At 38.1% G+C, this 25,157-nt stretch overlaps 1 protein-coding gene across 1 annotated transcript in view; it reads left to right on the forward strand.

Annotated features, from left to right (window-relative positions):
• The window catches only part of LOC102474565 (cAMP-dependent protein kinase type II-beta regulatory subunit), a gene marked incomplete at its 3' end in the record, with an annotated part of 109,629 nt that overhangs the window by 20,885 nt on the left and 63,587 nt on the right, over nucleotides 1-25,157 (forward strand). Inside the window, 1 exon segment of the mRNA XM_006171084.3 lies at nucleotides 6,854-6,889. Within this exon segment, the coding sequence (XP_006171146.2) occupies nucleotides 6,854-6,889 (36 nt within the window).

The following is a 25,157-nucleotide window of genomic DNA, read 5'->3' on the forward strand; positions in this document are numbered from 1 at the left end:
ATCAGTTTTATTTTCAGGAGTTTGGTTTATAAACAGAAGAAATACATACATCTTTTTAGTGGTCCTTAAAGTGGATACTTTCTAAAAGCTGAAATATCTCCATTTTTTTTTTAGAGAGAGTTTTTGTCATAGGATGTGTGCATCACCTGAGAGAGAGAGTCAGAGACAGTGAGAGGGAAAGTGAGAGAAATATGACTCCCCCAGAGGGAATGGCCATGACACATTCTCCTCCTGGGATCTTGGGCATACAGGCACATGTACCTAGCGTGATTTTGAAGGCACCAGGTCTGGGCCTGAAACTGCATTCAGCCATGTGGGAGTCCAGCAATGTAACCACGAAGTCATCTGCTGGCCACTCTGTATTTTTAGAATTATTTTTTATTTAATTTTATTTATTATTACTACCCTTCAATTTGACCAGAGAGAGTCAGAGAGAAAGGGGGGGGGGAGAGAAAGCAAGCTGCCAGGTCTAGGATGTGAGCCTTGGTTGGCCATGTGGGAGTCCAGTGCCTCAACCACCACACCATCTGCTGGCCCCATAAAGTATCTGCATTTTATCTCACTCTGCCCCATCTTCAGCCTTGATCCCTATTTCTAGTAATCTTTGTATTCATGCTGTATAATGAAAATGAAGAAAGAAAATTGGTCCCTTAAAAGCCTGCCTCTCAGACAGTTCCTATTATGTCTGTTAAGAAGTGCTTTGAAGTAGATGGTTCATTATCTTTGTCTCCTTAGGACCTAAACCATGAAGCCTTGCAGAGTACCTTACAGCTGTGATTCTACCCTGGTACCCTAGAGCCCCTAGGAGGCTAGGCTGAATCTCAACAAGTTCCTATGTGCCATATATCTGGAAATACGGCTTAATGACTAGCAGGACAGTGGTAAGTGGAGTGTGTCTGAGGATTCATAGAGCAGTCCAGGCTTACTATCCTTCAACAAAAATACAGAAATGGAGTGGTTCTTTACAATACCAGTAACTAAACATGCACAAAAAGGTTTACGGATTGGATCTATTGGATTAATCAGTAGACTATTTCAAGTTTTTTGTTGTTATTTGCTTGTTTGCCATCTATTTTTTTTTTAAAGTTAATTCTTCTGTGGTTCAAGGGTGAGTCTTATTTCACTTTTAATTTTTGAAGCACAGGCATAAGAGAAACATTTATTCTTAGCTAAGTATTTACTCTGTTAAAAATAATTAACTTGTATGGTTTCAGTTTACAGTTTCTAGAATCTTTTATTTAGACAGTTAACACTTTCAGAATGTGTTTATTGCTAGAAAAGGTGACTATTAGGAGAGTAAGTATGCTAATTATTCAACGGAATCTAAGATTATTGTGTATATTTCACTTCAGGGTGTATGAACACTTTTCTGCAAGAAGCCCATGTGTAAGTGGCTCCAGTATAGATCGGTGGTTTTTGTTTTTTATTTTGTCTCTTAAAATTTTGGAGTGTAGGAGCTAGCAGGTAGCATAGTGTTGGACTCCCACATGGATGACCACAGATCAAGTCCCAGACCCGGTGGCTTGGAAAATCACGTTGAGTGCATGTGTGTGTGTGTGTGTGTGTGTGCCCAAAATCTTATGATGAGAAAGGAGGAGAAGAGATTGTGGCATGGTCATCCCCCCCCCCAGGGGAGGGGTGATTTCTCACTGTGTCTCTTTAGTGAGTGCACGCACTCTATGGCAGAAACCTTAAAAAATATTGGGGTGTGTATTTGTATGTGTGATTATGACCATAGATCGCAACTCAGTATTCTCATTTCCTTAACTTGGAATTTTTCTCCTACTTTATGCTCAGAGATGAAAACCATATGCAGTGCTGTCAACTTGACTTTCCTTTTTGAACACCAAGTGATTGATTCATTGCTATATGCTTTCAACTGACCACTTTTATTTTTATAGACTATCTTGAGTTTTTTTAGTTGTCTTCCACAGGATTTCCTTTCACCCAAATATTTCTTTTTTTAAAAAATTATTTTATTGGGCTTTATTTACTTTAAAAAAAATTTGACTAGAGAGGGAGAGAGAGAAGACAGACAGACAGACAAGGTGAGAAAAAAGTGAGAAAGCAAGCCACCAGGTCTGGAACTTGAACTGTGGTCCGCCCTGTGGAAGTTCAGCGCCCTTAACCACCACTCCACCTGCTGGTCCCAATGTAGTGACTCATTTCTAAGAAATATAATATGGCAGGTTTGTTGTACTGACACTTCTGCAAGTAATTTATATAAAGCCTGTGGTCCTATATTTTTTAAAAGAATTATTTTATTTAACTTTATTATTATTATTATTATTACTTTGATCAGGCGGAGGGCGGGGAGTGAGAGAGCAAGCCACCAGGTCCAAGACTTGAACTGCGTTCGGCCATGTGGGAATCCAGCACCCTTAACCACCATGCCACCTGCTGGTCCCTCACCCGAATTTTTCTAAGGTAGCTATTTGTAGCGTGTAAGCCTTTGAAACCATTGCCTTTGAAAGTACAACTAATCTTGGTCAAGCTCTTCCAGGGCAGGAATTCTTAGATGGTAACACCCATATTCTACACTCAGTATAACAGTGAAGTTAGTGGAGACAGAATTGCTCTGTTTACTTTACAGAGTTAATTAACTCATTCTGCGGGTATTTACTCAGTACCTTTTATCTGCCAGGCAGTAAGAGGTGAGCAGGTGAAAAAATGCTGATGCTGGTACAGAACGCAGAGTCAAGCAGATGTGTGAAGCTGTTTTCACTGCCAGGAATCGAGAGACTCCTTCTGTTGACCTAAAGTAATGGAGGATTTTTCTTTTAAGGGTACTCCAGGATTAAAGAAGATTTGAATCAGTTACATTTCTGGATCTCCTGGGAGTGCTAGCACTAAAACCAATCTAGTAGAATATAGTTTGGCAAGTGAAGGGATCTCTGGTTATACAAGCATGAAGATATTTATAGGAACACAGAATTCTCAGTGTTTCACTGGAATGGCGTTTAGGAGAAAGTCAAACCTACATAAATACTTCTGTATTCTTCTTTGGGGATTCACTAAGACCTTAGGTTACAGCCTGTTAAATATGTTAGGGGTATATTCCTAGGTCATATTTATTATTCTAGACAGATAACATTGCTTTTTTTTTTTCTTTGTTCTGTTCTCTAGTATTTTCTGTGTGTGTGTTCACATGTATACTTATAGAATATCAGAGAAGATGACAATCTAAAGGTAGAAATGAAGAGTTTGAAAAAAATTAATTTGACTTCTTAAACATTTTAAAACTAAGACCTTAGGTTACAGCCTGTTAAATATGTTAGGGGTATATTCCTAGGTCATATTTATTATTCTAGACAGATAACATTGCTTTTTTTTTTCTTTGTTCTGTTCTCTAGTATTTTCTGTGTGTGTGTTCACATGTATACTTATAGAATATCAGAGAAGATGACAATCTAAAGGTAGAAATGAAGAGTTTGAAAAAAATTAATTTGACTTCTTAAACATTTTAAAAGATCTTCATCTGTTAATGTTCAGAACTTGTACTGCTTTTCATGTGTATTTAAAAATGGCAGTATTAATTCACAATAAATAAGCATCAGTCTCTTACATTTAAATAGGAATTTATAGTTGATGCTTCCAAAGAATTTTTTTCTTTCATAAAACCCCCCTAAAAGATAGAGGAAAGGCTTTATTTCCTTATTTCATAAATCAGGAATTTAAGTCTAACTGTTATGATTCACCCCTCTTTTCAAAGAGGACAGTGGGACAAGTAGTGGTACCCAAGGCTCTTGCCGGCTAGTTGGTGCCCCACCTGTGCCCTGTCCCACTATTCCTACTGCCAGTGATGCCCAGGGTCAGAGACAGCAGGGAGTTCTGATCTTCATCTTCTCCTGCTCTCCTTCCTGACCTCGGTTTCTAAAAGAGAAAACACCAGCCATATCTTTGCTCAAAAGGCTTCCACCCTGAATCCCATTCCTCTTCCCTATTTTGGTACAGGGACTTAAAACCTAGAAAAATTATGAAGGTGATTGTTAAATTGCCAAAATTTGCATGGGCAATGTATGTTTCCTCTTTGCAAATGGATATGAAGAGAGATGGATATGACGATTCCGACATTTAGTCCTTGTCAAAACCCAGTATTCACCTTGACAGTTGCCTCACACTTATTTGGTGCACTCATCTTCTTCATGGTCCAATCCTATGCCCCATTTACTGTCAGGAACTAAAATCATCGTCTTAGCACTTACCTGCCCACAATGTAGAAGTTTTGCAAAAATACATAGGACAAATAAAGGAAAAGAATGTATAGGAAGTAAAGTGTATTTCAGAAGGTCTGTGCTCCATTATGTACTCAAGCTGCCTGTAGGTAGAATCACTAAGAATATGAAAGATGCACATACAGTCTGATCAGACGTCCATGTATCACAAGTGGCATAGTGGCCTATGGCATTGCAGCAGTGGCACGGCTTTCTGCAATGATGAATATCTGTTAGGAATTTCAAACAAAACAAAATACGAAAAAGAACAGAATTCCTTGGATATACGTTGTAGCTGCGTTGTGGAAAATTTGGTGTGTATAAAACTGCATAAAATAATCATGTGTATATATAACACCATGTTAGGATCTCAGCCCAGATAGTTATAAATGGACTTTTTTTTTTTCTTTCTCTTTTTTTCATCAACAGGAATGCTCAGTGGGATATTTGAAGTTGTGCAGGACAAAAGCTGTAGGTTGCTGGACGGTTTTTGTCATGCCGGACAGTCTTGGAGTTTGCCTGCTCAATGCCAAGACTGTCCTCTGAATTGCTATAAAAATCAAAATCACCCCCACAAATTTAGAAATCGCCTAGGTAGTAGTGCCTCTTGTGTAGAAAATCTGCCTTAAAACACTTTAGAAAGACACAGAAACTGAAGAGCCCAGGAGAACAAAGGCTTCCGAGCTTTTCAAACCAGAAGCTCACAGACCTGTGGTTTCATCACCTAGAGAGGCTGGAAGGGGCAGGAGGGCTGAGCATGTCCACTCTATTTTTGCCCTGAGGCTGAGATAGGTTTTTAACCTTCATCTTTCCTTATCTGCCCATACACTCTGTTTGCATTCTCATGGTTGTGGTTTTTTTTTTTTTTTCACTTTGTCTACATTTACTGTTCTTTAGCTTGTTGGGAAGGCTGTCTTTAGATTCAGTTCTGAAAGAATTTTGAAAAGGGGGATTGAAATTTTCCCAAAAATCTTGATGAACCTTTTGTGTATTGGGGGGAGAATGATGGTAAAATACACATACCTTACAATTTATCTGATGAAAGTTTTTATGTAAGTAATTTGGGTCTGCAAATATATGGCTAGAGTACTTTGGTAAGAAAATCATAAACATTTTATCTTTCGGTCACTTTGAATGATATAATTTTGCTGTATTTCACAGAATTAATCTTTAATAACAATGAAGATCAAGATGGAAGAAAAATATTTCTTCTGTAATTTTAGGAATCTGTATTTTCACTTTCTGTTTTCTCTTGAGACAGCAGTTTGGTGCTAGATACCACTAGCACCAAACCCTACTGCTCTGCCGCAGGGTGGCCATGTGATCTAAAGCAAGCTAATCAATTTAGCCTTATTATAAAATTTCCTCCACAGTAACATGAAGGTGCTGATATTTAATAGTATGGGTATAAGGCTTAATGTGAAACACCTGATACACAGCTTTTTTCCAGTACTTAATCCTCTGCATTCATATTTTTTCATGTAGTATAAACATAGGGCTGATAAAAATGTATAATCTTCTATTTTTATTTGATTGAAGTCACATAGTAGGAACAACTTTCATAATTACTGTTTTAAAACTGTTAAGTATTATAGTAGGCCTATGACATTTTGCCACCAAAGCATACTGTGTAGTACTTGATGTCCATTTTGTATATAATACGAAGCATAATCTTATCTGCTGCTTTCAAGAAAGAAGCATTTGAAAAAAAACAACCTGACTTCTTGAGATAATCATGTCCGCAAAACCAAGAAGAAACGCAGAGCTGCATTGAATCGGGGGAGGGAGCAGATGGTAGGCCTGCTAGCTGAGTGATGCACAGACCAGCCTGAAATTGCAGCCTTCGGTATGCACGTGGTGGAAATCCGAGTTGCACAAACGTTTTCAAAGCCACAGATAATGAAACCTGAGACTTTGAAGGGTATACTGTGTTTCACCTAAAAATGATTTCAGTTTAAATGAGCATTTTTAAAGTTATTTTCTAATTTTTTTCATTTTGAAAACGATGCTGCTGAATAGATTTATTCATGTCTTAGTTTTTTTTTCCTTCCCTACTAGTACTTTATGTGTGTGTGTGTGTGTGTGTGTGTGTATATGTTTATACAGTCTCGCTGTCACCATCCTTTTGCCTCAAGTAGCTGGTACTACAGGCCCCTACTACTGTGCTCAGCTTTTAGAGTAGGTCAGGAATCAAACCCGAGCCTACCATGTGGCCTCCTCAATCGAGTAGCAATGACTACCATCATGTGATACACATGCACCTGGGCTTTGTTAAGATAAATCTCTAAGAGTAGAATTCATTAAATTATACACATTTTATGGCAATAATTGCTAGATTATTGTCTGAAGGTATTTTATATCTAGATTTATGCTATTTTTAGATAAGAAGCTTTAACTGTCTATATCTAGGGATTTTTATTAATTTATTTTGGGGAAACTAATAGATAAAATTTATGTCATTAATCAGTGAATTTAAACATTTGATTTTCACACACTTTTGGTATTTCTTCTTATATTATTTTCTAATTACTTTTTTCTGTACTAAATTATGAGATCACTTGCCAATTTGAATTTTTTTTTAGGGATTTGGGAAAATTTGATTTTTAATCTGATCATGTTATTTGCTCTTTTTCTTTTAGCTCCAGTAATAAACCGATTCACAAGGCGTGCCTCAGGTAAGACTTTCTACATTATGGATTTTATTTTCTAATGATAATATTTTAAAAAATGATAATAGTACTGGACAAGACAGTACACAGAGAATTGTTACTGTAGACTGATCATTTGTCATTCATTTCCCAGAAAACACAGCCATCTGATGTAGTCCTGAAGTAGAAATGATTGAAAATGCCTTCTGAATCGCTAGACTTAGTCACACTGTGCTCGAGGCTCATGTCCATTTTAAATGGAGACTCTCACTCTAGTGCGTTCATTCTTGCTCTATGAAAGGATTACTCCTTACCAACCACTGTTCAGAAGGTTTTAAATGGAGACTCTCACTCTAGTGTGTTCATTCTTGCTCTGTAATAGGATTACTCCTTACCAACCACTGTTCAGAAGCAGTAACTTAGTAGATAAGTGAAAAACACTCTAGAAAAGTGATGAGCGCAAGTCTTTATTAAAGAACAGGACGACTACCAGGGGCATGCAATTGCCAGAGAGACAGAAAGTGAGAGACGGATAGTGAGAAAGCTTCACCAGAGGGGATGGCCATGGCATACTTCCTTCTTCCCCATTCTCCTCTTAAGATTTTGGGGAGGCACACACATGTGACCGGTGTGTTTTTCAAGCTACTGGGTCCAGGATTCAAACTACACAGTTGGCCATGTAAGATCCAGCTGCCTTAACCACTGTACCATGGTCTGGCCCAAGGAACAGGAAAAAGTCTTAAAATGTAGATGTAAGAACTTGTCCCTCTGGGGGGCTATTTGGAGTAGGAGCAAACTGCCTTGCATTTTTCAGTGTTCTGAAACTGTCTCAGATACATCCTGGTAACCTAATTTAAAGTCACAGTGACAGACCGTAGCCATTAATACAGGCTTAAATTCGGTTCAGTACCCTGAGTGGTGTGAAGTACGGCATACAAGTAAGAACATTTCTATGCAAAATGGCCCAAGTAAAATGAGTTTGGGTGTTGAAATGGATAACGTATTATTTGGAAAACTTTCCCTGTAAAATTCTTTCTTCTCTGAAGATAGAGGACAAGCAAAATGTTGTTTCATTTGATTTGAGGACATTACTCTTTCTGTTCAGTGTAACTGGACTTTTTTTGGTGAGACAAACATTTCAAACAAATCATCTTTGAACTTGACAAAATACAACGGAGTAATTCATTTCATATAATTACGTTATTTCTAGGTTTTTAGGTTGAATTTAATTTTTAATTCGTTAGAGCTTACTGGTATAATTTATTCTTGTTATGTAGTGACCAAGTCTGTGAAGACAGGAAATAGGCAAATGGGCTATGTTGAGATGGTATGAACTCTCTCACTCTGAGATTTTGTAATCTCGAAGTATGGTTATTTTAAATGATAAACACAAAGTATAATGGAATGAAAGGTTATGTTTATGTCAGTGAGATTTATGGTTGGGACCAGCACGTGGTATAGTGGTTGGGGCACTAGAATCTCACATGGCCAACTGTGGTATGAGTCTTGGACCTGGAAGCTTGCTTTCTCATTTTTTACCTTTTTTCTCTCCTCTCCCTGGTGAGCTTATGTGCCCTATAGCAAATTAAAATAATAATAATAATAATAAATAAAATGTATTTATTCTTAAAAATAATTTTTAATGGTCAGATGGTATCCCAAAGTAGAGCCACCAAGTGTGATCACATCCTAATGCAGCAGTTTTTTTATGAGCAGTGGGGGATACAGGGAAGCAGAATCAGAGAGAATCTGTACCATGAGCTCGTGTCTTCATGGTGTAAAAACCTTCCGACAGACACATAGTTAAGAATCTCAGAATAAATAATCTCCCCTTCTGCCTCAAACTGTATGACACACAACATCCGTTTCTGGGCGATTTCCTTAAGTGTTTGTTGTGGGCAGGCACTGAAAACACATGAAGACGTGAGAGTGCAGCACATATAGTGTTATTAAAAATACAAAAATCTCTCCTCTCCCTGGTGAGCTTATGTGCCCTATAGCAAATTAAAATAATAATAATAATAAATAAAATGTATTTATTCTTAAAAATAATTTTTAATGGTCAGATGGTATCCCAAAGTAGAGCCACCAAGTGTGATCACATCCTAATGCAGCAGTTTTTTTATGAGCAGTGGGGGATACAGGGAAGCAGAATCAGAGAGAATCTGTACCATGAGCTCGTGTCTTCATGGTGTAAAAACCTTCCGACAGACACATAGTTAAGAATCTCAGAATAAATAATCTCCCCTTCTGCCTCAAACTGTATGACACACAACATCCGTTTCTGGGCGATTTCCTTAAGTGTTTGTTGTGGGCAGGCACTGAAAACACATGAAGACGTGAGAGTGCAGCACATATAGTGTTATTAAAAATACAAAAATTGGGCTGCCCCCTAGCCCAGTGGTTAAGGGAGCCGGATTCCAAGTGGATGATGGTTAGTATACTTAACATTAATTGATGAATCAGATTCATTTTAAAATACCATTATTCTCCCTCTTCCCTACCCGAAATCTGTCTCTGGTGTATGTCAGCAAGGATTGGCTGGAAGTATAGAGATGAAGCAATGCCATCTAAAGAATACAAATTGAAATAAAATGTATTTATTTCCAGGCAATAGGAAATGTCAATGGAAATAACAGGAAACAATTTAGTGTAGGTAAGATAATATCAAGTTCAGGAGTCATGTATTTGTATAGCAATAAGCATTAAAAGGAATAAACTCATTATTTAATAATATAATATGCTTGAAACCATTATAGGAATGGATCTTCACATTGATTATTAGAAGGAAAAGAGAACTAACGCCCAGAATATCCCTGACGGATCAGGCATTGTGCTAAGCATTTTATATATTTTTTTAGGATTTCAGGCAAGGGAAATAGAATTATTATGTAATACCTTAAATAAAGAAAAACAGTGGTGTAAGTAAAAAGGCATAGGACCCATTTGGTCATTTGTATGTCTATAATTTATTTTGACATTCTTATTTTACTTCTTATAAAAGTTTGTTTAAAGCATTTTGGTGAGACCAGCAGATGACATAGTGGTTAGATCTGGAGTCCTTAATAGCTGACTCCTGCACCATAGACCTGGTGGCTTGAAAATCATTCTGGGCGTGTGTGCATGCGTGCCCAAGATCCCAGAAGGAGAATGGAGGAAAAGGGATTGTGGCATGGCCATCCCTCCTGGGGGGTGATTTCTTACTTTCCCTCTCGCTGTCTCTTTCTCTCTGTCTCTGGAGATCACCCACACCCTAAGGCAAAAAAAGCCTCTAAAATCTTTTTTTTTTTTTTTGTTAATGAAAACTGTGGAAATGGCTTTAAGCCACCCTGCAGAGGAACTTCTACAGCTCTCATTGTTAATTGAACTTGGTGGAGCCAGTTGGTGGTGTGGTGGTGAAGACAGCCGGATTCCACATGGCTGACTGACCGCACAGTTCAAGTCGCAGACCTGCTGGCTTGAGAAACATGCCCGGCGCCTGTGCATGTGTGCCCGAAATCCTGAGGAGACATGGAGAAGGGATTGTGACCATACCCCTGTTGGTGTTTGCTTTCTCTCTCTCATGTTTCTCCAGTTAGTGCACACACCCTATAGCCAAATAAAAGAAAATAAAAAGTTTAATGGCTAAAAATAAGTAGATACAGGGACCAGCGCATGGCATAATGGTTGCATCGCTGGACTCCCACATAGTCAACTGCTGTTTTGAGTTCCAGGCCTTGTTTGCATGCCCAGGATCCCTATAGGAGAATGGAGGAGAAGGGATAGCCATCCACTCTGGGGGATGATTTCTCACTTTCTTTCTTTCTGGTGAGTGCACACACCCTATAACAAAACTCTCCCTTTAAAAATAAATAGAGATTGACATATTAAAAAGTAACATTTCTTGAACATAAATGATTATGAAAATACAGAAAGTCATATTTGATATTTAAAAATATCTCTTAAGATAAACTTGGAAAGGTGATATTGATAATCCTGCAGTCACTTCTGACCAGTAGGTAGATGATAAGAAGATGAAGAAGAAAACTCACAAAGTAAAAGAAAATAAGAAGCAGAAAACTAAGAACTTCAGTCTACAAACACATAGAAATTGGGAAAGCATTTACTTTGGGATGTCCCTCCAGGATCTGATTACAGCCCAGAAGCTCATACCACTGTTTGTTGAAGTATGTTTGGAATGTCTTGGAGATACAGGATTACATACTGAAGGACTCCACTGTGTTAACAGAAACAAAACTGATCAAGGCAATATTTAAAAGCAGTTTGATCAGGATCATTGTATCTACCTAGTATCAGTGGAAGAACAGTAAATGCTGTAGTTGGAGCTCTTAAAGCTTTCTTTGCAGATCTGCTAGATTCTTTCACTCATATTCTCTTCATCCAGAACTATTACTGGAAGCAGCAAAAATCTTGGACAAAACAGAACATCTTCATGCCTTGAAAGAAATTGTTAAGAAATTTCATCCAGTAAACTATGCTATGTTTAGATATATAACACATCTAAACAGGGTGAGTGAGCAAAATAAAAACAACCTCCTGATAACAGACAACTAACTGATCCATCTGCTTTTGGCCAACCTTGATGAGAACTGATTTTGAAAATCTAGAGTTTCTGTCTACCAATAACTTATATCAATCTGTTGTTGAAACATTCATTCAGCAGTGTCAGTTTTTCTTCTACAATGGAGAAATTGTTGAAACTTGGGAACACTGTGGCTCCTCCACCACCTTTAAATCCAGGACAGTTGGTGGAATCAGTGGTACCACTTAACCGCCACCATTGCTACCTCAGCTAGTACAGCCAGTTACAGATGGATCCTCTTGGCGTTTTAGAAGTAGAAAGAGATTGCAAACAGCCTGTAATTGGACAGAAGGTAAATCTAGACATGCATGTTTCAGGGTTCAGTAGTATGCTTCATGTTGTATACAGATAATTCACATTCAAAATGATGAGGCATTTTCTCTTTAAACTAGATGGTATTCTTTATTCACTTACAAATCTAAGACCATGTGATAAGCATGGCTGGAGAGGTTTAATTTTTATAAACAAAAATATAAAATGCAGAGCTGCTGCTGTATGTAACCATATCGCAATCAGTACATCATTCCTCTGGCAATTTCTGTTACATTATATTGTGAATAAAATTTTTCTATAAAACTAAATGATTTAAAAACTTACATGTGAAACATTTCATGCTTTTCAGCCTGCTTTTTTGGCTGGTTTTGTTATTTGATGTTCTAATTTAGGCAACTAATCAACATTCTAGCAGTCCGTGTAGATAACTAAAAGCCCAGTTCAGTATTTCTCATTTCAGGCTACTATGGTGTGCTTGGGATGTTGTTTGAAAGAAAGAAATAGTATACTTAATATATTTTCACATTACTGCACCTTCATCTTCTAAGTAAACCTATGGATGATTTGATGAGGAGTAAATGAGCCTGTTTCTTTTACACACATGCCAAGGACATGCTTATGGCTAAAGTGAGTTGATAATGTTGTGCAAAGGATAGCTGTCACCAACTTATTCTTTATGTTACATAATAAAATAAGCATTTTGTATACTGTTAGTTCTGTAAACACATGCCTGTTCAAAAGGCATATGGTGGTTTTGTAACCTTAATCTGATATATTTTCAGTATTTTAATTTTTCCCTCTTGGGGAATACATTTAGTATAGTGTAGGAAATACTTCATGATATTTTCATATAAGATATATATATATATCTTTTCATACATAAACAATAAATTTGTTATAAAAACATTTTAATCTATGAATTCAATTTAATCTGTTCCTTGAATCTACTTTTGTATGACCCTTAAAAACATATCCAGAAAATTTCATTGCTAATATAGCAATAACAATACTTTGGGTAATGGGAAAAAAAAGATATCCTTTTCTAATGGAGTATCATATCAGAAATATTTTTTTCTCTCAGAAGTAAACTATAAAACTTTAATGTGAGAGGGACCAGCAGTTAGTGTAATGGCTATGTCGCTAGACTCCCATGTAGTTGACCGCAGTTCGAGTCCCGGACCTGGTGGCTTAAACTCACGCCGGGCGCATGTACAAGTGTGCCCAAGATCCCAAGAGGAGAATGGAGAAGAAGGGATTGTGACGTGGCCATCCCCCTTGGGGGATGATTTCTTGCTTTCTGTCTCTCTGTCTCTCTCTGTCTTTCTGGTGAGTGCATGCGCCCTATAGCTAAAAAAATTAAAAATAAATAAATAAATAAATAAACCTCTCCAAAAAAAGAAAAAAAAAAAACCAAAACTTTAATGTGAGAACTATAATATAAAGGACGAAAGTAAATCTGATAAAAATCACCCAGAAGCCTGTATATTTGTTTCTTACTCATTTATTTATTGGGTCATCAGAAAAGTAATAACATATTTTTTCTATGCAAAAATGCATCATGACTTTTCCAACAACCCAATACTATGTATCTAATTACTATATAATTTTAATTACAAGAATTAATACTATATGTATGTGTGACAACAATAAATAAAATGTATGTTGCATTAGGGAATCAATCAGTATTGATTAAATTAAAAGGTAAATTAATTTGACTTATATTTCTAATTTTCTGATTGTTTCCTAAATCTTTTTTCTATCAGAAACAAATGTTTCAGACCTCAATAATTTAAACAAAACATTTCCTCCCATTACATTTTTTTGTTGCTGTTATGGTTTATGAAGATAAAAGGAATGTTAATATTAAGAAAATGTTTAACAAATGCTTTATTTAGAATCATTTTTATACTTTCAATAGCACTATTTGTGCTGTTCTATCCTCCCTTAATTTTCTTTTTAAGAGATTTTTGATGTAGACATGTGTGCTCACCAGAGAGAAAGCAAAAAATCCATCCCTCCCCCAGGGGATGATCACACTGCAGTCCCTTCTCTTCCATTCTCCTGCTAGGATCTTGGGCATGCAGGCACATGCGCCTGGCATGAGTTTTAAGCCACTGAACAGCCGTCAGCTACGTGGGAATCCAGTGATGTAACCATTATGCCATCTGCTGGTCCCCCTTCCTGTATTTTTAGTGCCTGCCCACAAGCTGTCAGTTTTTTATTTCTAAAAGTAAAAGGAATTATTTTCACTCAATATATTTAAACAGAATTTCTGGAATCTTAAGACTTCGTAGTGGTTTTAGAGGTTTATAAACTAGTTTTCCACTTGGTATAGTAGTTTAAAACCATATGTAACAGTATAATTAATGGAAATAAACATATATGGGCCCTTCCTGATTGGTTAGATTGGGTAAGTTCTATAAAACATTGTGAAAAACTATCAGATGTCTTCTGAAACACACTATCTTTGAAATCTTTCTCATAATACCTCTTAACCTTATTTTTAGACAGTACCTCATTACCCCACGTTAAAAGAATACTACTTTTGTTCTTTTTTAACCTATTTTATATCTTAGTAATCATTCTTACTAGTACATCCTTTAAAAATACAAAGAAATGTTACACATAATCCATCTTATAATACGAAGTTTCTTTTTTAGAATATTATTCTTTATTGTGGAAAAATGGAAATAATATGCCATTTATTGGGATCACTATTTATAATTAGTGGTGGTAGAAGTAGTTAATTAGTGGTGGTAGAAGTAGTTAATTAGTGGTGGTAGAAGTAGTTAATTAGTGGTGGTAGAAGTAGTTAATTAGTGGTGGTAGAAGTAGTTAATTAAAATAATCCTGTTGCTTCATTATTCACCCAGTATATTATCTGGAGAAGAACCTAGGATTCAGAGTTACACAGACTTGAGTTCAAACCTACCATTCACTCTGTAAATTTGTGTGTAAGTTATTTACTTCATTTCTTCCTTCCCTCCCTCCCTCCCTCCCTCCTTTTCTTCCTCCCTTCCCTTCCCTTCCCTTCCCTTCCCTTCCCTTCCCCTCCCCTCCGTTCCCCTCCTCTCCCTTCCTCTCCCTTTCTCTCTCCACTCCTCCCCTCCCCTCCTCTCCCTTCTTCTCCTTTCCCCTCTCTTCTCACCTTTCCTTTCCTCTCTATTTCTCTCTTCTTTTTTCTTTCTTCTTTCTTTTTTGTTATGAGGCACATATACTCGCTGGTAACAGACAGAGAGAGAGGGAATGAGAGAAGGCACCCCCAAGGACAATGGCCATGCTGCATTCCTTTCTCCTCCATTCCCCTCTCAGTATTTTGGACATGTTTTTCACGCCACCAGGTTAGTGACTCTGCACAGTCAACCAAGTGGGATCTAACTGCCTTAACCTCTATACCATCTGCTGGCCCCCCTGGCTGTTTTTCTTCTTTCCTTCCTTCCTTTCTCCATTTTCTTTCCATTTAGTATTTTAACAATTACATTCAAGCTTGTTATGAGGGTTAGGTTAAATGGTTGTAATAAAGCGCCTGGTAATAGTTCCTCGGCCCCTAAAAAATGTTAGTGCTCAGTTCTCTGAACATTGTTCAAAACAAAACAAAACAACAAAACAGTGAAACATCAGCTTTGTTCCTGTTTGGAAGAAAGCCCCTAGAGAACCTTTACACTAGTTAATATTAATTCTAACTACAGACATCTCTTTTTGTTGTTGGTAAATTATGGGTTTTCAAAAAATTATAGATTCCTCTGTGGTTTTGTCTGTGCATTGGAGGAAAAAAATGTTTCCCAGTGTTTCAAGTCAGTCTTGAGACAATGGCTTGCATCATGAGGTCAGACTGTTCTCCAATTTTTTTTTAATCCTAAAATTTTATTTTGGAACTAGCTCTGCTCATAGTGCAGTTTACAGAATAGTTCAGTGAGCGCCTTTATCTACGTTCCCTAATTGCTAATGTTTTATTATTTTGCACAGTCTCTTCTGCAGACATACATGTATTTTTTACAGAATCCTTTAGGAATTCAGTATTTCGTGTTTATTGTCCAAGAATAATGACATTCTTCTAATATAACACTCAAGGAATTTAACCTTAATGCGGTACAATTATCTTTTATACAATATAAATTTCCTCAGTTGTCCTAGTGTGTCTTCTCTGTCTCTTTTTAAAATTCAAGCTCATTTAAGGATTTTGAATTGTGTTTAATTGTCATGGCTCAGGTTCCTCTTTTTCTTTTGTCTTTCATGAATGGACATCCTGAAAGTTTCAAAATGTAAAATGTGCTTTTTTAGAGTTTGGACGGTTCTCCCCAACAAGGAAACAGCTCCCCATATTCCGTTAGGAGTTCTTAGGCAGCACAGGCAGAGTTACCATCTGGTCAATATGCCCTACTGACGGCCGATTGAAATCTTTGTACTGGCATTTAGTATTGCTTTCGAGGACTGACACTAACTGTTACTTGCACTAGTAAGTAGTTATTTCTTATAATAGAAGTGAAAATTGAACTCCAAATTATGAATTTGCTAGTTCTCTTTCCTCATGTAGATAATAAACCACTCTTCAATTTTTTTTTCCATAACAGAGCATTGAATGTGTGTGTGTGTGTGTGTGTGTGTGTGTGTGTGTGTGTGTGTTTTAATTTGCCAGAGGGCACGCACACTCATCAGAGACAGGGAGAAAGGGAAAGTGAGAACGAACCTCCCATGGAGCCTGGTCATACCACAGTCTCTTCTCCGTGTTTCTCTTCTTTCGGGATTTTAGACGTGGATGTAAGACATCGGTTTTACATAGTTTTTCAGGCCATAGAGTCTGGAACTAGAACCACAGAGTTGGCCATGTAGGATCCAGTTCCTGTTACCACCAGGTTACAGGCTGACCCAGTATGTTTTAATAGAGCTAAAATTTTATAATTTTCTGTAAACTAGCAGTTAGAATAATTCAGAGGCAAAACTTAGTTTTTAAATCTCACATCCCCACTGTTTAAAGTGACATTTAAAAAAATCTCAGGGGACCAGCAGTTAGCATAATGGCTGGCGCTGGACTCCCATGTAGTCAACTGCAGTTTGCGTCCCGGACCCGGTGGCTTAAAACTCACGCCGGGCGCGTGTGCGTGCGTGCCCAAGATCCCGAGAGGAGAATGGAGGAGAAGGGATTGCGGCGTGGCCATCCCCCCAAGGGGTGATTTCTTGCTTTCTGTCTCTCTGTCTCTGTCTGTCTGGCGAGCGCACGTGCCCTATAGCAAAAAAAAAAAAAAAAAAGAAAGAAAAGAAAATCTCAGTACAGTCACACAAAACAAAAAATGATTAGTCTTTAAGAGAATAGTGAAATAACAGAAGTTCAGGTTTTGTCTTGAATCTAATTCAGGGAACATATGCTTCCTTGATTCAGGGAACATATGCTTCCTTTTGTTTTGAAAATATTATGTAGCCTTGGTATTCATTGTTTTCAGTTTTAGTTATTTGAAGATAAGAGTTTTTAATCCCCCAATTATTTTTTCCAGGTGTCATTCTTATAATATCAAAGTAATCTACCATTATGAGAGAAGTTATTATACATTCATATTTTATTTCTTGAAATAAGCTTCATTTGATATAAACAATTTGAGCGTGGTAACCAACAATTTTGATGATGCAAATTGGGAGAATAGTATTAGATTTTAACTAACTAATTTACAAATTTGCTCAGCAAACATTGACTGAGTCCTGACTGTGTGTCAGGTATAGTGGTAGGAATGTAAGAAGAGTATGATACAACCTTTAAGAAGTTTTCAGTCTAGCAGGGAAGCTGGTTATGACTCATGGTGTGGTGAAGACCATAACATCCACAAAGTGAAAGGAAGACAACAGAGTTCTACCAGGCCCTCGCTCACAGGAAGGGCGTCAATTGAGCTTGTCTTTACATTTTGTAATGTGGGTTTTATGAGGAAAAAAAGGAGTGTTTTTGCTTTATCACTAAGAGCTAGCTGTTTTTGTTCAGCATCTTGTATAAAACCTACTTCCACAGTGTGCTGCTGTGCATTTTGCCTCTGCTATTAAGCACCTGTGGCATGTAGTAAGCAGATGCCCATGACCATGAACAGCGAGGACTTCAGGCCAGGAGTTATTTCTGACTTTAATTTACCATTGCTTTCAAAGTTATTGTTTGCTCTCCCAGGGAGACCGTGTAGGTTCTGGATTCTGGTGGGTTGTCAGGAAGCCATGGTGCCATTTTGCATAGAAAAAAAAAAAAAAAAGAAAAATATGCCATGACTTTCCCAATGACCTAATAATAGGCCAGGGTTGGAGCACGAGCTCTGCTACTCACGTATTCTCTTATTAAAGGTGAGTGTGTGTGTGTGTGTGTGTGTGTGTGTGTATGTGTGTGTCCTTAGAAAGCTTTCTAAGGCTTAATTTCTCCAGATACAAAACAATCACAAGATTATTGCAGCGATTAAACAGTAGGTAATCCATAACAGTTTGCTGTGCAGTTTCACCATATTAGCCTGTTGTCCAGAGTCTCCTGAATAGGCAAGGCAGCCAAGAGCGTGGGCCAGGTGATGAGGTGGGTTGGAAGGAGCCTGTGGACTGCAAAGCTGGACATGGGGAAGCAGTTAGAAAGATGATGCCCAGCGTGAGGCTGAAATCAGGAGTCCAAACAGACGGTTGGACTGAGGCAGCAGGATGAAGTAAGACATCCCAGCACTAGGCGAGGGAAGGGAGAAGAGAAAGGGAGGGTGGGACCTAGAGAGGTTCTCTGAGGTGCCTGGTGCAGTCCTGGGCCCTGGGCCCAGGTTTCTCCCTCAGGTGGGATGGAAGCCATGTAGAGGCTCCAGGCTGCTTTATGCACTTGGTTCTCTCTCTGTGCCCAGTAATAGTAAAACAATTCCCTCTGAACTGTTACAAGTGCAATTAAGTGAGTGGACGGGTGCTGTTGTGGTCTCACCTCCAGGTGCTAGCCTCTCCTCCAGACTCTTGAACTCTCATGGTGCTGATTTACTTGCCCTGTGCTTGTGTGCTCAATGTGCTGTGGGAATCAGAGCCCAGTGGAGATTACGGAAGTGTGGAGTCTCTGGTACTCTTTTGATAGGCCCAGGAATGTTGATAAACCGTCTCAAGGATAGTGGGAAATAAGATGATCTTTTGAACTAAATTGCTAAGACTCCAGAGTTCTCTTTGAGCTCTCCAGGGAAGGGAAAAAGGAAGATAGCCTAACAACAACATGATCAACTGTTCCAGTTGGGGCAGGTTAAGAGAGAGAGTATCCTCCTGCTCCCACAGTGTCCTCAGACTCCACGCTGGGAGTTGTGCCAGTAAACGCAGAGGGCCTTGGAAGATGGTGTGCAGGTAAAAAGGCCCCGGAACCTTGTACACGCCGATTACTGGAACACTGTTTCTGGAGCTGCGGGAGGGAGTGGGAGTCAGGGGGATTTAGACATGAGCAGATAGAAGGGACATTGGGACTTATCGCAATCATTTCTTAAATTATGACTTCGGTTCTGATTATAGGGCACAAACTCTCTGCGTGAAGGACAAGGCTTTCCGTTCGATTGTTTCCCCAGTCCATTGCAGGCCAGCACTTTTGCAGAAATATGAAATTGTCGCCGCAATGTCCATTCTCATGGTAGTTTCCAAATATTCTTGCTGTCTGTATGTATCTTTCTGGCCTGCTATGACTTAGGTGACATGGCCTTGGTGTGATCTTAATACGTGAGATGTGAAAGTTTTCAGAAAATCCTTCTATTAAGAGAAAATACAAATTTATCTGAAAGAACTGATTAATTAATAAACACACACACACCTTATTGGTCCTGCTTTTGCATTTTGTCGGAACAGGCTGCAGTGTGGGTGAATAGTGCCCCCTTGGAGTAGAACGGGCGTGTGTGGCAACCCTGCCCCAGGCCAGGATCCACGCGCAGTTACTTCTGCCTGTTTATTATTTGGGATGCTCACAGGCTTCTCTTGCCTAGCCCCGCTGCAGCTCACCACCATCCACACGCCCTTCCCTCTGCATCCTTGTTTTCTTTCTGGATGCCATTCAGGTCTGGAGCGCGGGCTCTGGTTGCTCTTACTACTACATCTCCTTTGATTGCTGTCACATGACTCCTTCTATTAGACTGTGAGGTTCCTAATGAGTGAACTGAGAAAGAAGTACATTTCTGAATGAGGTCAAAGAAAAAACAGAATGCGCAGTAAGGAAGTATTAACTAGAACGGATGGGATGCCCAAACATTTTATGTAGGTATAATACAGGGATAGCGTAAGCCAGGCATGTCACTTGAGAGGCCATAAGCAGCATTAAAGAATTGTATTGTTAGACCTGTTCCAAGGAATTGTGAATATTATCATCTTCCTGGACCTCCACCAAAAAAGGTAGAACTGACTCTCCTTAAATATTTAAAAACAGAACTCCAAGTTACATCTCCTATTTCAAAACAGATGTAGATAGTTCAGTATTCTCATCGCATAACATTGAGTAATATTGTACCAGCACAGCAGATTGTAATGACTTTTATGCTGCGAGGGTATTTTCTGAGCAGCGACTCTCCAGATGTGCTCAGTTTCAGAAAGTTGCTGAGTGGTAATCTGCAGTAGAAACGGAAAACTTACACTTACCAGAGCTGCTCTTGTGGCTTTTTAAAAATAAACGTCTACTTTCAAGTTACCTTTCTATTTGGTATTTTTACTTTATTCAGATTTTGTGGTCCTAATCAGGTATTGCTTTGCCTTTCTTCAGCACATTTATATGAGAGGGGTTATTTAATGTATTCTAAGAATGTTTCAGGACCAGCAAATGGTGTATATGTTATGTCACTGGACTACCACATGGCTGACTGTGGTTCGAGTCCTGGACCTAATGGCATGAAACTCAGGACCAGATGGCTCAAAACTCATGCCGAGTCATGTGCGTGCATGCCTAAGTCCCCAGGAGGAGAAGGGATTGCCAATGTGAACATGCCCCATTTGGGGTACTTCTCTTATCTTTCTCTCTCTCTGTATTATATATATATATATCTATAGTAGTCTAATTATATTTATATATATATATATCTATAGTAGTCTAATTATATTTATATATATATATATCTATAGTAGTCTAATTATATTTATATATATATATATCTATAGTAGTCTAATTATATTTATATATATATATATCTATAGTAGTCTAATTATATTTATATATATATATATCTATAGTAGTCTAATTATATTTATATATATATATATCTATAGTAGTCTAATTATATTTATATATATATATATCTATAGTAGTCTAATTATATTTATATATATATATATCTATAGTAGTCTAATTACTAACTGCAGTATATACAGCCAAGTGCTGTTTCTCAACTTGGCTTTCTCCATGATGACCTATGAGAATCACTGCCATGCTATTTGAAAGAGCCTTTCCTTTTATCTCCTTTTTACAGAAGCAAGAACTGAGGCACAATGAATTTAACACACCCAAGGTCATTTTCTCTTTATTTTTAATATTATTAACTTATTCTTTAATATTGAGTTAAACTTAGTTTTGACCATTTTGTTCAGTGCGAGTATGGACTAGTAGAACTCTAAAAATCGAGGAAATTTCACAGCCAAATCATGTGTGTAATTGTGAATATTCTGTAGAACAAAATCAAACCACTTATAACTGTTTTGCCTGTTACAGTTTTTATGCTGAATTTTTTTTGAGAGGTTTTTGCTATAGGGCGCTTGTGCTCTCCAGAAAGACAGAGAGAGACAGAAAGTGAGAAATCACCCCCAGGGGGGATAGCCACTCCATAATCCCTTCTCCTCCATTCTCCTCTCGCGATCTTGGGCACGCATGCACACGCTCCCGGTGTGAGTTTAAGCCATTGGGTCTGGGACTCAAACCGCGGTCGACTACATGGGAGTCCAGGGACATAGCCATTACACCGGCTGCTGGTCCCCTATGCTGAATTTTGATTACATATTTTTTTATGCTTGATTTCTAGAAAGTATGAAGAAAGCAGTTGCTGAGTTTCTAGTGCCAGGTTTATTTTTTATATAAACATTTATAGGTGAAACACTTAAAATTGTTTTTGTTTAGTAATAACAATGTTAAAGGTATTCTTTATAAAGAAGGCATTCTTTGTATTTTAATCAATTCATCCTTCAAATTTTTACCCCCCAAATTATAAAATAGTTTACATTTTAGTGGTTTTACCAGTCAATTTGAGTGATTCAAATGGATTTTTATTTAAATTTAAGTGTTATTCCCTTCCTTTTTTCAGTTAAAAATCTGAAGATATGCTACCACATAAATTCATAAATAAAATACTTAGATATATTGTAAACTATTTGTTTATATATAGACCTAATTTCATTTCTAGAAATTATTTGCTTGCATTTCAGCCAAGATAGTTTAAGTTTATTATTGCTCATTTTTTTCTTCCTGGAGAAGGTGGGGGGAACCCTGATGCAGGAAAAAAATGGATTTAATTTATATTATGACTACTGTCTATATAGTTTTTCAAATGACTTCAAGCCAAATAGGAGATTAATAATATAGTTACACTCAAGGAAGACACTAAGAACTGAGTACGTCATGTTTGCAGAAATATAATTATTAAGTATGTTTTCAATTATGAGCCTATGAAAAATAGAAAGACCTGGTTGTATCTGTTTAACCTAGTAGGTTGTTGGAAAAGTCATGACAGTTTTCTGTGTTTTTCAGTGCAAAAATGTGTCACAACTTTTCTGGTGACCCAATAGAAACAGATGAGAGGAGTCCTTTAAGCAGTCTAAAAGTGATATATGAAATACTCGAAGATGATTTGGAAGGATGAAGTGAGGAGGAAGGGCCAAGGGAAGAGAGCATGGAAGGGGGAGGGGTGAGAGATGATTATTGTGCTAACTTTTCTCATTTTAGTTTGAAATAATTTCTACCTTCCTTATCTTTAACAACAGTAAATTTCAGTTTTGCTGTATGGTGTGTGCACTCACCAGAGACAGACAGAGAGAGGGAAAGTGAGAAATCAATCCCTTCAACCTGGGTGAATGGCCACACTATCCCTTTGCACCATTCTCCTCTTGGATTTTGGGCATGCATGCACATGCACCCAGTGTGTTTTTCAAGCCATGGGTTGGAACTTGAACCACACAGTTGGCCATGTGGGATCCAGCCATCTTAACCACCACACCACCTGGCAGGCTCCTTGTATACAGCTTTTTATCGTAAATGTCTTAACATCTTAATTACTGTGGCTCTGTGGCAATACTGTGGGGAGCAAGACATAGCAGCTCTCTGCTGCCATGAAGCTGATAATCTTGTGAAAACAATAAATACAAGAACGTCATAGTTTATTCTTGGTATAACAGATTGTGTTTGGAGAAGGTACTTTAAGATAATGATGAATGATTTTCACCTTTCTGACTGTTAGTAGTATCCTGTGGTTTTATATAGCTCCAGGTAACTGGGCAGTGTGCGGGGCAATTCCAGTACTTTGCCATCAGAAGACCTGGGTAAGAATCTCAGTGCTCGGGACCAGCAGATGGTGTAATGGCTATGTCACTGGATTCCCATGTAGTCGACCGTGGTTTGAGTCCCAGACCCAGCGGCTTAAACTCATGCTGGGAGCATGTGCGTGTGTGCCCAAGATCCCAAGAGGAGAGTGGAGAAGAGGGGATTGTGGTGTGGCCATCCCCCTGGGGGGTGATTTTTTGTTTTCTGTCTTTCTGGCCAGCACTCGCTCCCTATAATGAACAAACAAAAACAAAACAAGAAAACTCTCTCCCAAAAAAGGAATCTCAGTGCTCCTTCATTCATGAGCTATGAACTCTGAGTTCTAATGTCTTCATTTATAAATTGGGTGGTGAATGTCTTGCTTCCTGAAGTTGCTGTCAGGGTTAAGGATTAAGTGAGCACAAGGCTCTAGCTGTGCTTGACAACCTAGAAAGGGCTGATTAACCATTGGTTTCCTCCCTTCTATACGTTTTCTATCTTAATCGTTTTCAGTGAAAGATAGAACTGCAGGTGGAGGAACCAAATTGATTTCCTTATAAATGGTATTTGACTTTTTTCTCACCAGAAGGCCATATTTGTTGTAATTATTGTTTGAAATTAGCATTCAGGGGAACCAGCAGTTAGTGTAATAGCTATGTCGCTGGACTCCCACATAGTCGACTGCGGTTCACGTCCTGGACCCGGTGGCTTAAAACTCACGCTGGGCGCGTGTGTGTGCGTGCCCAAGATCCCAAGAGGAGAATGGAGGAGAAGGGATTGCGGCGTGACCATCCCCCCTGGGGGGTGATTTCTCGCTTTCTGTCTCTATGTCTCTCTCTGTCTGTCTGGCAAGCGCATGCGCCCTATAGCGAAAACCTCTCAAAAAAAAAAAAAAAGAAATTAGCATTCAGGCAAATGTGGAAGAAAGTGAATACTTGTAGTATAACTGGAAATAGTCTCAAAGATACGATCTTGAGAGTATTAAGTATAAAAAGTATAACATGTTACTTTCCCAAATTTTTCTTTGTATAACATTGGTATGTTATGTGTACTGTGCTAGAATTTACCTCTGTATTCCATATGATAAAAACAATAAATTTCACTTTTATGTTTTTTTAAAAGAATTATCTTTATTTTATTTTTATTTATTTTATTTATTTAATTTGACCAGAGAGGGACAGAGAGAGATGGGTAGTAAGAAAACAAGCCCCAGGTCCAGGACTTCAACTGTGATCAGCCATGTGGAAATCCAGCGCCCTTAACCACCATGCCACCTGCTGGCCCTGACCTTCATGTTATTTTAAAAATACTTTTGCTTCTTTGGGGCTGACCTTGTAGCTAAGTAGTTAAGTTTTGTGCATAGGGAACTACATCTCAGATTCTTTTGAAAAACATGCCAGGCACATGCATGTGAGGGCTCAGAATCCTGGCAGGACAGAGACGTGGAAGAAAAGGGATTATATTTGACCTTGCTAAACTGAGAGGACATTCTCTTCTCTGGTGAACACATGTTTCCTCTGGCAATTAAAATAAATTGCTTTTAATTTGCTAATGTTGACAGAATTAACCAACTCTGTAGATAATAATTCATGCAGTTTGTTTCTAAGGATGAATTTGAGTGATTAGCCCAGAGAAAGAGACTTGTTTCCTGGGGTGAGGACCTGCCCAAACAAGTCTGAAAGCAGAGGCTTATAGGTTATGAGTTAGAAATTCTTAGATTAGTAATTGATTAAAGAAAATCACAAGTCTCTTTTTCTCAAAAAAATCAGTGAAAGAATGTCTGTGCTTTACTCTAGGAGATAAGAAGGCTTACTATGCCTGGGACAGGATGTAGCGTCCCACTCTCAATGGTCTGTTCTGTAGGCTTCTGTAAATGTTTGTAGGCATGACTCTCCCAGTCCCCCCGGGAAACCACTTTGGAACAGAAAAAAGTCAAAATCTTGTCCTCACTAATACTTATGAATACTTACATTTGTTTTCCCAGGAACATTTGTTTCTGATAC

The sequence above is a fragment of the Tupaia chinensis genome, unplaced genomic scaffold (genome assembly GCF_000334495.1).
Source record: "Tupaia chinensis unplaced genomic scaffold, TupChi_1.0 Scaffold149256_1, whole genome shotgun sequence".
Lineage (NCBI taxonomy): Eukaryota > Metazoa > Chordata > Mammalia > Scandentia > Tupaiidae > Tupaia > Tupaia belangeri.